This window comes from Babylonia areolata, chromosome 1 (assembly GCF_041734735.1).
Source record: "Babylonia areolata isolate BAREFJ2019XMU chromosome 1, ASM4173473v1, whole genome shotgun sequence".
In the NCBI taxonomy this organism is placed as follows: domain Eukaryota; kingdom Metazoa; phylum Mollusca; class Gastropoda; order Neogastropoda; family Buccinidae; genus Babylonia; species Babylonia areolata.
In genome coordinates, this window is record NC_134876.1 from 5,626,893 (window position 1) to 5,640,900 (window position 14,008).

General features: G+C 37.1%; 1 protein-coding gene across 1 annotated transcript; it reads left to right on the top strand.

Annotated features, from left to right (window-relative positions):
- The first annotated feature begins 153 nt into the window (after positions 1–153).
- LOC143299949 (rho GDP-dissociation inhibitor 1-like) lies at positions 154–13,571 on the top strand. The gene is made up of 5 exons (XM_076613532.1): positions 154–228; positions 5,306–5,507; positions 5,921–6,004; positions 8,991–9,131; positions 9,799–13,571. Exons 2-5 carry the CDS (start codon positions 5,312–5,314, stop codon positions 9,993–9,995), a joined length of 618 nt encoding a protein of 205 aa, XP_076469647.1. The 5' UTR covers positions 154–228; positions 5,306–5,311; the 3' UTR covers positions 9,996–13,571.
- Positions 13,572–14,008: the final 437 nt, after the last annotated feature.

The following is a 14,008-nucleotide window of genomic DNA, read 5'->3' on the forward strand; positions in this document are numbered from 1 at the left end:
TGATATGTGACTTTTAATCAGTCAAAAATATGTAATGAAATCGGAGTCATGTTAGATTTAATAGACATTCGGCATATGCTAGAGCAATTAAAAAGTTTCAGAATATTAGTTCGGCACTAAATTAGTATGATTTCTTCCGCGCATACCGGAAGAGTGAACGCTAGGCATTTAATCCGCCATCGTCTGAGGAGTCCGCCGCTGCAAGTGCTTCTCACCTCAAATTTCAAGGTAGGTCTATAGGATAGTGTTGTTTATTTCAAAGATTTAGAATGTGTGTTAAGATATTATCTTACTTTTGGGTGTTTTGCTATAAACTCAGGTCTATATCATACCCGCTGGCATTGTGCCACTCCAGAAAAGTTTAAAGTTGAATGCACCCCACTCCCAGGTGAAAGCGCTTCCGTGACAAGTGCTTCGTAGGTTTCTTTTTTATCCGGCTTGTTATTCCTTCCTCTTTGTAGTCGTTTTCTGGACGCAGTGCTTAGTAATGCGCATTTCTGAAGCATAGTCGAGAGAAAGAAAAGGGACTTTTCAATCCTTTTTTTTTAGTCTTTTAAAAACTTTTATTAAAGTTGGCGAAGTTCCTATCAAAAACTAAAACACACGAAAATGTGTCATTATTAGATACATTAGTCAATTGAGTGTGCAGCATTATTTAAGACCGTTTCGACGTCATGTAAGAGGAGTGGATCTACACAGAAGAATTTTTTTCATAAGTAATGAGATTGAACTTAACTGTTGAACACAAATTTTCTTTTAAAAATGATGATTTATAAGGAAGAGAAAACGGAACTGTTGTAAACGGAAACAAGTGGCCAGCAGATGACAAGGAAGTAATGAATGCATGAATTGAATATAACTAACAAACACTACTTGTTTCTTACAGTATCACTATCTGTATTGTATTGTATTACTCTTTTTTGTCACACCAGATTTTTCTGTGTGAAATTTGAGCTGCTCTCCCCCAGATAGAGCATATTGCTACACTGAGAGCGCCACCCTTTCCTTTTTTTTTTTTTTTTTTTTTTTTTTTTTTTTTTTTTAACTTTTGCCTGCCCGCAGTTTTGTTTTTTTTAATGTTTTCCTATCAAAGCAGATTTTTCTACAGAATTTTTCCAGGGACAACCCTTTTGTTGCCATAGGTTCTTTTACATAACGCTAAGTGCATGCTGTACACAGGAACTCTGTTTATTTTCTCATCTGAATGACTAGCATCCAAACCACCTCTCAAGGTCTAGTGGAGGGGGAGAAAATACTGGCAACTCTGCTGAGATTCGAACCAGTGCACTCAGATTCTCTTGCTTCTAGGCGGACGCGTTACCTTTAGGCCATCACTCCAGTGTTAGTAGCTCAAGGAGGCATCACTGCATTTGGACAAATCCATATACGGTACACCACATCTGCCAAGAAGATGCCTGACCAGTAGCATAACCCAATGCGCTTAGTCAGGCCTTGAGAAAAGACACACACAAAAATAAAGAAGTAAATGAATATGTAAATATGAAGAAAAAAAAAAGAATAAGAAAATATAATAATGATAATAAATGAATAAAAAGAAAATAAGATAATAATGATAATAAATAAGCAAATAAATGTAAAACACACACATACACACACATACACATGCATAACATTAACAGATATGCAACAAACATACTGTTTCACGGATATTAAAGTACAAATACCCATAAAGATACACGAGCCCAGCACGCGCGCGCGCACACACACACACACACACACACACATACCATCTCCCAAATTGTCCTGCACCTCCCCTCCCCTACACACTCATTTCTAGGCTATGTATCACACCTTCCACAGCAAACACATACACACACACACACACACACACACACACTCTCTCTCTCTCTCTCTCTCTCTCTCTCTCTCTCTCTCTCTCTCTCTCATAAATACAAGCACATACACTTACCCCCCACCCCCACCACACACACACATGTATTACACATATGTATGCACACCCGCATTGTCCAATATTCCATTGCTCCAGCAATACAAACATGCATACACACACACCTCATCCTCTGTACACACACACACACACACATAAGCGCACGTGCACAGAGCTCTCCTGACACATGTACACTTACACATTCGCGCGCGCGCACACACACACACACACACACAGGCTGCCACTGACTGGCCTCAAGGGGTGGGAAAAGATCTCTGATGCCAGGAGTATGTTGCTCAGTCTTTTGCATTTGGAAAAGCCCAGAGAGACTGTTCCGTTTTGAAGAAATTTGCACAATGTGGGTTTGGAAATGATGCCAATATTTGTTTGATCTGCAGGCATGCTAGACTTACGGCCACTCCCTCTCTCTACCTCTTTCTTTGAGGTGATTGATGGTGTGATGGCCTTGTACCTGTTCTTTTTTGTATTATTTGAATTTTCTGAGGATCTCCATTCGTAAATGTAGAGTAGACCACTCGTTGTGTTGCCAGCAAGTCTGTCAGCTCATTCATTTCCCTTAACACATAGGCATAAAAGGTTGAACATGCACACAGAGTGAAAGAGATAGTGAGTTCTTCAAGTCTTATAAAGTTGAATTATCAAATTAATTATGCCATAACTGATTAACAGAACTCTCGTTCACCAAGAAAGATCTGACCAACCAGCTGCTTTATCTGGAAGACTGACCACATCCAGGATGAATTATAAATTATGTTGAATATTTGGAGTACCTGTTTTCTGTTGTTGTTGTTGTTGTGGGGGTTTTGGTGTTGTTTTTTTTACAGTAATTCTGGTAATAGTTGCACATTGCAAAACTCTATTACAGTTCATATGACATTGCAAAACTATTACAGTTCATATACTCAGTTTAGCTTACAAATTAGATGTGCTGGCATTTTCACCTTCAGGCTGAGAATCAGGAATACAGGCCACACCCTTCAATGCTGTCATCTGAAAGCAACAAAATGTCATCTTGTCATAATCAATGTTGAAGCTTGTTTTATTTCAGTTTTTCATTATGACAGCTGGTCTTGGCGTTATTGATAAAACCACTTGTTTACAACCTGTTGATCAAGATTGTTGTTGTTGTTTTTTTGTATTAAGGGGTTCTTAGAGCTGTTACCTGTTGCATTGTTAAGCATGTTTCATCTGTGATGCGTAATTTGAAGTAAGAGTTTTAAGCATTGGAGATATTTCACACTTGGACTACAGGGATTTCTCCAGTTATGACATTTTAGCGTTTTATTTTGAAGAAGTATTTTCAGTGTGATATTGATTGAAGTTTTGTTTTATATTGTTGTTAGGAATATTACCCTGTTCTTTTTGTTCTTTTCTCCTTTTTTTCCATTGTATTTCTGTGTTTACCCGGGCACACCTGGGAAATCTTTGAGCGCAGGATTGCACACACTCACACACACAAGGTTGGCAACTGAACAACACATTTGCATTGCAGATGCCATACTTCCATACTCGCCAGGGTTTTCAGTTTCTGCTCTGTCCAAGTGTGTGTGGGTAACTGAGGTCAAAGTCTTGGCCGTTGACAAATTCATACAGACTTGAGCTGGAGGCAGAGTTCATGGTAGTCATCTTTCCAGTGGGTATACCTTCTCAGTCTGGCTCTGTTCTTATCAGCAGTGGACTGTATACTGCTTATGTTGAATAGCATTAGCAACTGGCACAAGTGTGTATGTGTGTGTATCTGTCTGCTGTGTCATAGAGATACTTGATAAACTGCTTTGGAGTAAGGCCACTTGGTCCAGATGGTGCAGGAAAAAATCAAAGCCTGCCATATAATGAAAATCACTGTCAAGTGTTATTCCAGACTTGATTTGGCAACTGCAGGTGAACATGGAAATAGGTTTGTATAAGTGGTTACAGATAGATTTATATTAGAGATCCATAAAAGATCCTTACATTCACTGATTCAGGATTAGATTAGAGAGGGAACCATGATAACATGGTCTTCCCAGTTTGAACTCAATGGAAGGAGAGTCTGTCAGGTGAATTTACTTGGATTTATTTGTGGTTGAAACGTCTCAAAAGTACAGTTACAAAGATCTCTCAACTTTGGTTTTGGTTGTTATGATTTTTGGGGGGTGGGGTGGGGGGGGGGTGGTTTTTTTTTCTCTCTTGCAGTCTTTCTTACTCGGTTGCCGTCTGTCTCTCAGTCACTTTCACTCACTCACTTTCTATCTTTACCCGATCCTCCACCATCCCTCCGTTCATCTCCCTTGCTCACTGCCCTCCCTGCTTGTTTGCTAATCTATTATTATCAGTTAACAGTAATACTGAATTTGGTTTTGTCTTCATTGACTCACTTGTGTAAACAAGGTATGTTTTTTGACTTGTGTAAACAAAGTGAGCCTATGTTTTAACCCGGTGTTCGGTTGTCTGTGTGTGTGTCTGTGGTAAACTTTAGCATTGCCATTTTCTCTGGAAATACTCCATCAATACCAAATTTGGCTTAGAAATCATAGGGGGAAGATATCTTCACAGTCATAGACTCATACCAATAAGAGTTTGTAAGTCTCCCGAATTAAGCTGTTTTTTCCCGTATCATCAACAGTTTATTTCGTTGAGGCCATTTCCGGGTTTCCAAAAACACCATATAACTGCTTCCAAGTTGCAGTAGCATTGGCGATTTTCTACATTCACAATTAAATGGAAAGAAATACAAATTCTGGACAGAACACATACATATGATACAGTGACACGGACTACATAATCGACTTGTTTACTGCATATGAATCTTTTGAAGTGGATACTCAATTAACTAAAATGAACATAAAAGAAACTGAATTGACTATGTCGTACTTTTCCCGGCGGGTATAACTAAACTTATACATCTATGTAGATCCAGAGAAAAACAGCTAAATGTTGCAGTGTGATTGTGGCGATAGCCATGTTTCCTTTATCACAGACTTTAAACAATTCTTAATTGCCCTTAAAGAATTTTTAAATGCCCAAGATACACCAAAATGATATGATTTAAACAGCGTTGTCACTTAGAATACCACAATTAATTTATCACCCTTAAAAAAAGCATGCTTAAATGTTAATTTTTGAACATTATTCATGGATCTGCAACAGTGCAGTAAGACAATTTCTTCCCACCTGCACATGCCAGGTTCAAATCTGCGCTCAGACCTTCTCTTTTTTCTTTTCTTTTTTCTTCTTTTTTTTTTTTTTTTAACCCAACCAAAGCTTTGTAATAACAAATACAGAACACATTTCAACGATTAAATCTTCTTTTTTTCAAAGTGTATCACAAGTGAGTCTTGAAGGCCTTGCCTCTCTTGTTTTCATTCTTCTAATCAGTAACTTGTGTCTTGACAGTCAGACATGGCAGAACAGGTAGAGGAACAAGTAGCAGCTCAGGCTGTAGCAGATGATGATGATGACGAAGCTGGAACGCCAGGCTACAAGGCACCAGCTCCCAAGACTCTTGACGAAATTGTCAACCAAGATCAGGATGACGAGAGTTTGGTCAGATATAAACAGATGTTGCTGGGTGGCGGTGCCACTCATGAAGTTCCTTGTGAGTTAATCTTTTTTCTTTTACTTTTTGGCTTCCCCCCCATCCATTTGACGCCCTTGCCTTGCTCTTACACACATTTTTAAAAATCTGCTGTTGAAGTTGTCCTGCTTACCTATTGCAGTGTCTCTGCTGATTTTAATTTTGAAGTATAAAATATTAAGATTTTACTCCTCTTCCAGTATCTGATTATTTCATTGTTCTTGTTTTTTTCTTACTGGATAAGATATTACAATGTTTTAGTTTCCCTTATCTATTTCAGTGTTCTGTTGTTTTTAATGTTTAAAATATTACGTGTCAAAATATAATAGGAGCTTTTAGTTGTTTTTTCTTCTTCTTCTTCTTCTTCTTCTTCTTCTCTTCTTTTTTAACAACTTTTTTTCTCAGCTTGATCCAGTCCTTATCTGTGGTTGCAGTTCCAGACGATAAAAGGAATGTGATTGTACAGAAGCTGTCTATCCTTGTTGATGACAGAGATGATATAGCATTGGACCTGACAAGTAAGTTTGTTTCTTTACAGGTAAGTCAACAACAAAAAAAGTGTTTTCAGAAGCTGGCTTACTTTGATATTAGCCAGTTGAGTGCCCATAAGACATAAGCTTACGTTCTGCAAAAAGTGTTTTCACAGTGCCTATGAGACGTCCACTGATGCCCTACATCTGTTTCAATTTTTCCTACATTGGAGTCTGGTACAGTGAAAATAAACAGACTCTGAGTGGTTAGTTCAAATTGTCTGGATTATAAACATACTGTTTAACATTTTAAGTGAGCGTTCATCAGGTGGAGGATCCCTTTTTTCTCAATAATTATTTACTAACTGCACCACTTAGAGCGCACACCTGAAGAGGGTTTAAGTAAACTTTAACTCACATGCCAAAAAGGCATTGGACACTTCGTCAGGTAAAGACTGTGGTCCCAGCAAATTTACACAGCTTTGCAAGCTGTGCTGATGATTATGTACAAGTAAAATGATGGGGGATGGATGTGTGTCGTATGATTCGTTTGAACTTAAGTTGATGACGACAGTGACGAAACTGCCAAGAACATCTGACTCTTTCTTCAGTCCATCTATCCAATCAGACATCATTTCTGAACAAGTGACCTTGACTCACAGTGAAGGCACAGCACTTTCACATAATTTGAGAAGGGGGGTGGAGAGGTACGGGAGTGGTGTAAGACAGTTGGTCAAAGGTCAGACAGGGCTGGGCAATTTGGGTGTGGCCCAGCTGTGAAATAACTCTTTTCACAATGATCAATGGTCGGGAATGGCAATAGCCAATCATCCATAATTTTCTTGAAAAACAGGGTTGACAGACGATAGATGGGAATCACGTGTTTTTTACTGTTTCATGCCATTTGTCACCGATCAGTTGACGGAGTTATTTAGAGAGGAGACAAATCGGATGCACAGCAGACACTTTAATTACACAAACTTAACCGTGACCCTTTTTGTCTGATCGGTTACAACCAGGAAGAAGGGAATACCATCAAAGCGCTCTCTCCTCTAAAAGGAGATGCTCTTAGGTGTAAAAAAAAAATAAATAATAATAAATAAGAAATAAAATAAAATACAATAAAAAGTTTGATGGCTCGCTCTCGGAGACTTAATTGACATTTTATCATGATCAAAACCACGTTTGTCGTGATTCCATTTAATCACGTACATGACTACAACAGTTGTGGTGGTTATCATAAACTAATCAGCAGTTTTATTTTATTTTACATGTGTATATATATCGGACAATAAGCACGTTATTTCCAGCTGTATTTTGTTTTCTTTCTGGGTGTCATTCTGTGGAGGTAGAACACAGACTTTTTAGTGTATGGAAATTATTATCTTCACTTGGAAGTGCCAGAATAGTTAACCTAGAATCAAAATAATTGGGGAAAATGTCCAGATTTAGAATCCACATCCATTTTCCTTCACAAAAACATTTATTTTCATTCTGCACTGTACTTTTGTGCCTTTTTTTTAAATTTATTTATTACCCCTGATTTCTGAAAAGATCCCTGGCAAGGGTAGAGTACTTTTTTTTTTAATACAAAATTCTCCAGCACTGAACTGCTTAGACTCTATCTTCATTGGAATTTTTTCTTTTAGTGTTATTATTGAGAAATTGAAATTGTTTTAATTTTGATAGCTGAAATATTTTATAAGATAGTCTTCTATTTAATTTAAGTGAGCAATATTATCATAACAGAATAAGTTACTCACTTGCCTTGTAATTCCAAATATTTGGTATGATTTTACTTAAATTAGCATTTTTGTTTTGGCTTTTCCATGTGATTGTAATAATGTGCATTTCGTTTTCTTACTTCAAGACTTATGCATGATTAAGTTCGGTCTGTCAAGCTCATCTGTTTCAGATACATCCTTGTAGATTACTTTTATTTATCAACACATTTAATGTGTGTATGTTTCTGAGTTATCTATGTATAATTTACAAGCCATTTTTGTAGGTAGATGTTATCAGTCACTGACTCTATTATCAGTCACTGACTTTGTACTGCGATATTATCAGTCACTGACTCTACTGCTAGTTTACTGACTCTGTACTGCTAGTTTTCTCTGTTACCCTTCAGTACAGACTGTCTGTATGTGACTGTCTGTATGTGGGGGTGGTGGGTGGGTGGGGGTTCTATTCAAAGTTTGGTTCAGAAATTGTAAAAATGCATATAATTGCAAACAAAACATTTATTATTAACTAGTGCCAGATTCCTACCTTCAGTTCTGCTTTAATGGAGATAAGTTGACCTTATTCATGGTCTCGGTTTGGAATCACAACATAAATCTTTGTCCAGGAAACAGCAGTAGTTTGGGGAGAAGTTTGGACTTTACAAAATAATCTGGGATGAGAAATTAATATCTAAAATCGATCCAGGATGTCATATACATTACATAGAAATGAGCTGCTCATCCTACATGACTTGTTTGAAGAAGTCAAACAGAGACAATTTTGTTGTAGATGTAATGTAAACTAGGTGACCCAGAAAAAGATGGTACTTAACTACGGAGTTAAAAACCTAGATCCTGATGCCAGTCACATGCCTTTAAAGACAGAAGATTGTCTCTCCAGTCATAGACATTCTTTTTGATGCTGTGTCCACTCTGAAGTATACCATTTTTGACAGAAATCACTGTGTTGTGCGCATGCACACAAAGTAAATTTGCATTGATCGGTTGCATTTGACCGTGGAAATAAATGTTATTATTAGCATCCAGTAAGCATTTAGGTGTCTTACAATTCATTCAGACATTGCCAAATTCCTGATCCAGTGTGTGTGTAGGAACACAGAGTAAACTTAATATTTCCAGTCTTTGCACACAGAAAGTGAATATAAGAATTGAAAAGGATTACAGAGAAAGATCACATATCACGAGGGAAAGAGAGGTCACTGAAATACAGCAACGCTGAAAGTTTGTTTCTCAGATGACTGTGTGAAATGTGAACACAGTGTAATTTATATTTGTATCTTTATTTCCAGAGCCAGCTGAAGAAATAATAAACGACAAGATTTGCCTGAAGGAGGGATGTGAATACAAAGTCCAAATCACATTCTACGTCCAGAGAGATATTGTGGCAGGTCTGAGATATCATCAGGTTGTTTCCAGGAAAGGCATTAGAGGTAAGTGAACATCAGCAGCATAACTCTGAACCCATTGCTTGATACAGCTCTTGAAAAATGTCTGTTTACAGCCTTGGCCTAAATTTCCTTGTTAGCCATATTTGTTGCATCCATACATGGAAATTTCTGTGCATATTACAAGAATCTCACTCACAGGAAGGAAAAAATTCACTTTTTTTTTATTGGGGGTGGTTACTGTTGATTGATAACTGAAAGTTGATTTTTGATTAAATATTTTCTGTGATGATTTTATGGCAGAGGCTGTCGAAATGAAATTATTGAATTGGTCAGACCAAATTTCTGTAAGATTAGAAACATACATTGATAATGCAACTAAATTTATAAACTGCAGTCAGAATGATTATCAAGGACTCAGCAAATACTATCAACTTTGTTCTGAAAGACATCACAGGATTCATGAATCTGAAACTGAATTTTAAAGACTTGTTTGTTTTTTCCTTGTATCAGTTCTGTTGCTGAATAAATGATTTTACCCCATTTGATCAAGCATAGAAGCAGATACATTGTGTCCAAATAGTGTGAGTGCCTGTGTGTTAGGGGCATGTGAGCAAGGACATATGAAGCCTTGGTTTTAGCGCTTAAATCGGTAGGTGATAAAGTGCATACCAAATGTAAGTCATTGATTCTATTACCTTTCTGTTTCCAGTTCACAAAGAGTCAATGATGGTTGGATCCTATGGTCCCCAAAAGGAACCACATATTTACAAAACACCAGTACAAGAAGCCCCTAAAGGTATGATCAGTAGAGGGGATTACAAGGTGAAGAGCAAGTTTGTGGATGACGACAAGACTGTCCACCATGAATGGGAATGGTCATTGTCAATCAAGAAAGACTTTGAATGATGTCTTTTGTTGATATTCCATTGTTTTGACTTTTTGCCTACCTCTTCAGAGGCTGTTAACAGTTTAAACACTGGGAGATAAGAGATATGATGCTGCCAGCTGGACCTGAGATGTATTTTTTTATCCATTCTTGAGGATATGTCCTCTTTTGATAAGCGTTTACTTTCCTGTGCCTGTGACTTGATAATACTAAATCTTTTCAAAGTTGGATAACTTTTCTAAGATACTGAGGTAGAAATAATTACAAGAAAAAGAAAAATTTAAAGAATGGAAAATCAGGACTTCTTTGGAACAGTTAAAAGAGAGGTGAGTTCAAATGTGAAATAATTGTGGATTTTGATCTAAAAAATATATCATGCTATTGTTTGTTTAAAGGATTTTTCCAGTGTTGGTTGATTTCTTTTATAGTCCTTTTTTTCTTTTTCTTTTCTCCTGTCTGTCATCCAATTCTGATAGCATTGACCTAGTTGCATGTTATTATTGGTCTGCAGACACATGTGGAGGTGCTAGTGTTGTTTTTTTGGAGGGGGTGGATGGGGGGGGGGTTGTTTTTTTCCATATTTCCATAACTTTTACCAATCAAGAAAAAAATGAACTTTCTGACAATGTCTTCAGATTTACTGTTTCATCAAACTTACAATTTCATGCTTTTTTCTCCTTATTTTTCTTTTTCTTACAGAATGATACATCAAGGATTGTTGGTGTTAGTTACAACAGATATGTTGAATATTTAAAATTGATGCTTGCTCATAAAATATGCACATGCAAGAAAACAAGAAAGGTACCAGGTACTCACAAAGGCTAGATTAAGAAATTTCCTTTGAAGATGCTCATGTCAGCTTATACAATATAAAGAAACTTCTCAATGACAGATGTGAAAACCACCATAAAAAGTAGTTGTGTGAGAAAGGACCTAAAAACTAAGATACTAGGCTGTTCAAAGTGTATGTGATATTGCAGTGAAAAGGTCCACTTTACATCAGAATCAGGATTAGTTTTGTATACTTGTATATTGTTAGGTCATTGAAGCACCTTGAATTAGTTGCACTGTAATGTCTGAATCCTCTAGGATATGTTTGGAATGAATGTTATGTTGTTAATTCAGCTTGATAACATGGAAATCTGCACATGTGTCAGCATGATTTGCTTATTCTTTTTTTTGTTTGTTTCCTTTTGTGATACATATGAGTTATGACTTACATTTACATCTGAAAGGGGTTTATCTTTCAACTGTCAGCAGATGATAAAATTTTATGTAAATTATTTGATCATGAACACTTTTTCATGTTATTATTAAATTAAGTGTGCCACAATTTATCGTGACTGTGCTTTCATCTTTTGGAAGTTCTTTGGTCCAGTTTCTTGAACTTCTGGAAGTTCTTCTGTCCATATCAGACTGTGTTGGCTGTGACCAATCTTTGCTGCCATTTGTGTTATGAATTCCTCATCGACATTAAAAACAGACGATGAATTATTCCTTTGCAATGTTTACTGACCCGCACAAAGGCACCTGAAGGAAGGGAAGATGTGTTTGCTTCTTGAGGTTGCAAAATAGCAGCAGCTCATAACTTGTAGACTTGAGTTTGACTTACACTTGGAAGAGAACATGTTTTCATATTTTTCTACAAGGTTAAGAAGTGGATAAACAAGGGTTTTCAGCCTTTTCCCATCCTTCGGCTTTCAAACCTCCGCCCAATCAATGGAAATGGGGAGGGAGGATTGGCAGATCAGCATTTCTTTTTCTTTTTTTCTTTTTTCTTTTTTTCATTTTTTTTTTCATAGACTTGTTGGCAGAAACCCAATTTTCTTTTCCATGGGCTGCTGATTTAGTTTGCTTTTGCACACATCATCATCATCAGTTTTGGGCAACTAGAGCTTTAGCTTCAGTGAGAATCTCCCCAAGTTCTTTGCTGAAGAGAACACGTCAAAATGTCAGTCATAACAAAAATTGCTAAACATCATCCTTTCAAAAAAATGCCTGGAGATGACAGTTGAGTGAGGCACAAAGGGAAGTTGAAGTGAAGTTTTAGCGGATCATCAGTAAAGACAGGTGGTGTCATATGAGAGTCAGGACAGCAGGCACCACACACAGTCTGAATACATGTGAATCCATATCTTGATAAGAAAAATCTTCTTTTTCATTGTCTTCCTCTGTGTATGTCTAGCAGTTGTCATTGTGGTGTGAACTCTGTGCCCTGTGTGCAGTTCTTTTGATTGATTTTGTGAAAGTCACAATGATGACTACATCTTATCCTGTCCAGGAGGATGGCTTAGCACTTTTTTAGTTTTTTTTTTTTTTTTTTTTAAGGGTTTTTTTCGTTGTGCTGTTTTTTGAGGAGGGGTGAGATTGTATTTTTTTTCTGATTGGTGGTGTTATGCCTCCCTGTCTCTATTAACCACTCTCTCTCTCTCTCTCTCTCTCTCTCTCTCTCTCTCTCTCTCTCTCTCTCTCTCTCTCCCTCCCCTCCCCCCTTTTTTTCCCTAACACACAGATGTTTGTGCACACACACACACACACACACACACACACTCACATGCAGTTGTTACTTGTCTTTCAGTGTGATGAACAATATTCTGTTTCATTTTTAAAGATTGCACAAATTTAAAAGTACAAATTTTCCAGAAGAGAAACCAGACTGTCCATTGAAGTCTCCCGCCCTTTCTCGCCCACCCACCCCCAGTTTTAGATACTTTCCCTCCAGTCAGTTTCTGTGCCAAATCAATGCTTAGAAGTGTTTCAAGTTTTATGACTTCAGTTGCAAATTTCATCATGAAATATCATGATACCTTTCGAGACAAGAGATTTAACCAGTAAGACAGTTTCAGGTTACTCATGCTTTGTTTCTCTGTTTTCCTCCAAGTTCAGTTGAAATATTGGGAATTGCTGCTAATATAATGATCGTTAAAGACGTTTTTGGTGTTGGTTTTGGTTTCCTTTTGTTGTTGTTTTTATACCTCTGCATAAATCTGGATGTTTGTAATTTGCTTATGTCTTCAAGAATGACTTATATGATCAAATTTTCTCACCCTTACCAATTTGTATTTGTAAAACTTTGGATATTATTATTAAGTGCATTACTCATTTATTGTTTCACCATCGTAGTGCCTCTTCTTTGTCATCAATATTAAAAAGCATGTCCATTGTCATTTGTTACAACCCCCCCTCCGCCCACCTGTTTATATCACCTTATATTTTTTTTCCTCAGCAATTGTAACATCACCTTTATTATCACATTTACCCCCACTTAAATAATTTGTAGATTTGTGAAAGCCTTTTATATTTCATAACATTTTCAGATTTTGTACTCCATTTACATTAGCTTGCAACTTGCTTTAGGGTAGTGGAATTAGAAATGTTTTCTGGCTTATTAGGCATGGGATAAAACTTGCTATCCAATGTGTTAGCAGTATATGTGCATTATGGTAAAATTGGATATTTCTGCTTCCATAATTTGTGCTTGAGAACAAGATGCAAGGTTGGGATTGCTTACCACTTTTCAGATTGTTAACCCTTTGACTCTTTAACCTGCGCTCTTGTATCTGTGGTGAAATTACAATAAAAGTATTAATACCTCAGCAGTTTGGAGTTTGTCTGCATGTGTGATAATGCGGTAGTTTGGAGCATGTATGAAACAGCAGACACACCTTATGTTTTGATAATGACTGAAAAATCTGGATGGTCATGAAATAAAGAAAATTAGCTGCAAAATAAGACCCTTCATGCTCTTTACTGTCACCACTCTGGACACAAACTGATTTAACTCACTCTTGTTCCATAACTAAGTGATTATTGTCATCACTTGGGACACAGTAGGTGTTCTGCAAATGTTGAATCTGAAAAACACCACCCAAGTTAATTGGAAGCAGTACAGAATGTCCTCTGATGTGCATTTCCATGGCAGCCAACACTGATAGTTTTCCATTGTCTGTTATCAGTTACTGCATTTCGCCATGTTTCAAGAGTTCTGCAGGGATGTTGTCAGTGCCTACAGTCTTGCTGCATTATTTTCAGT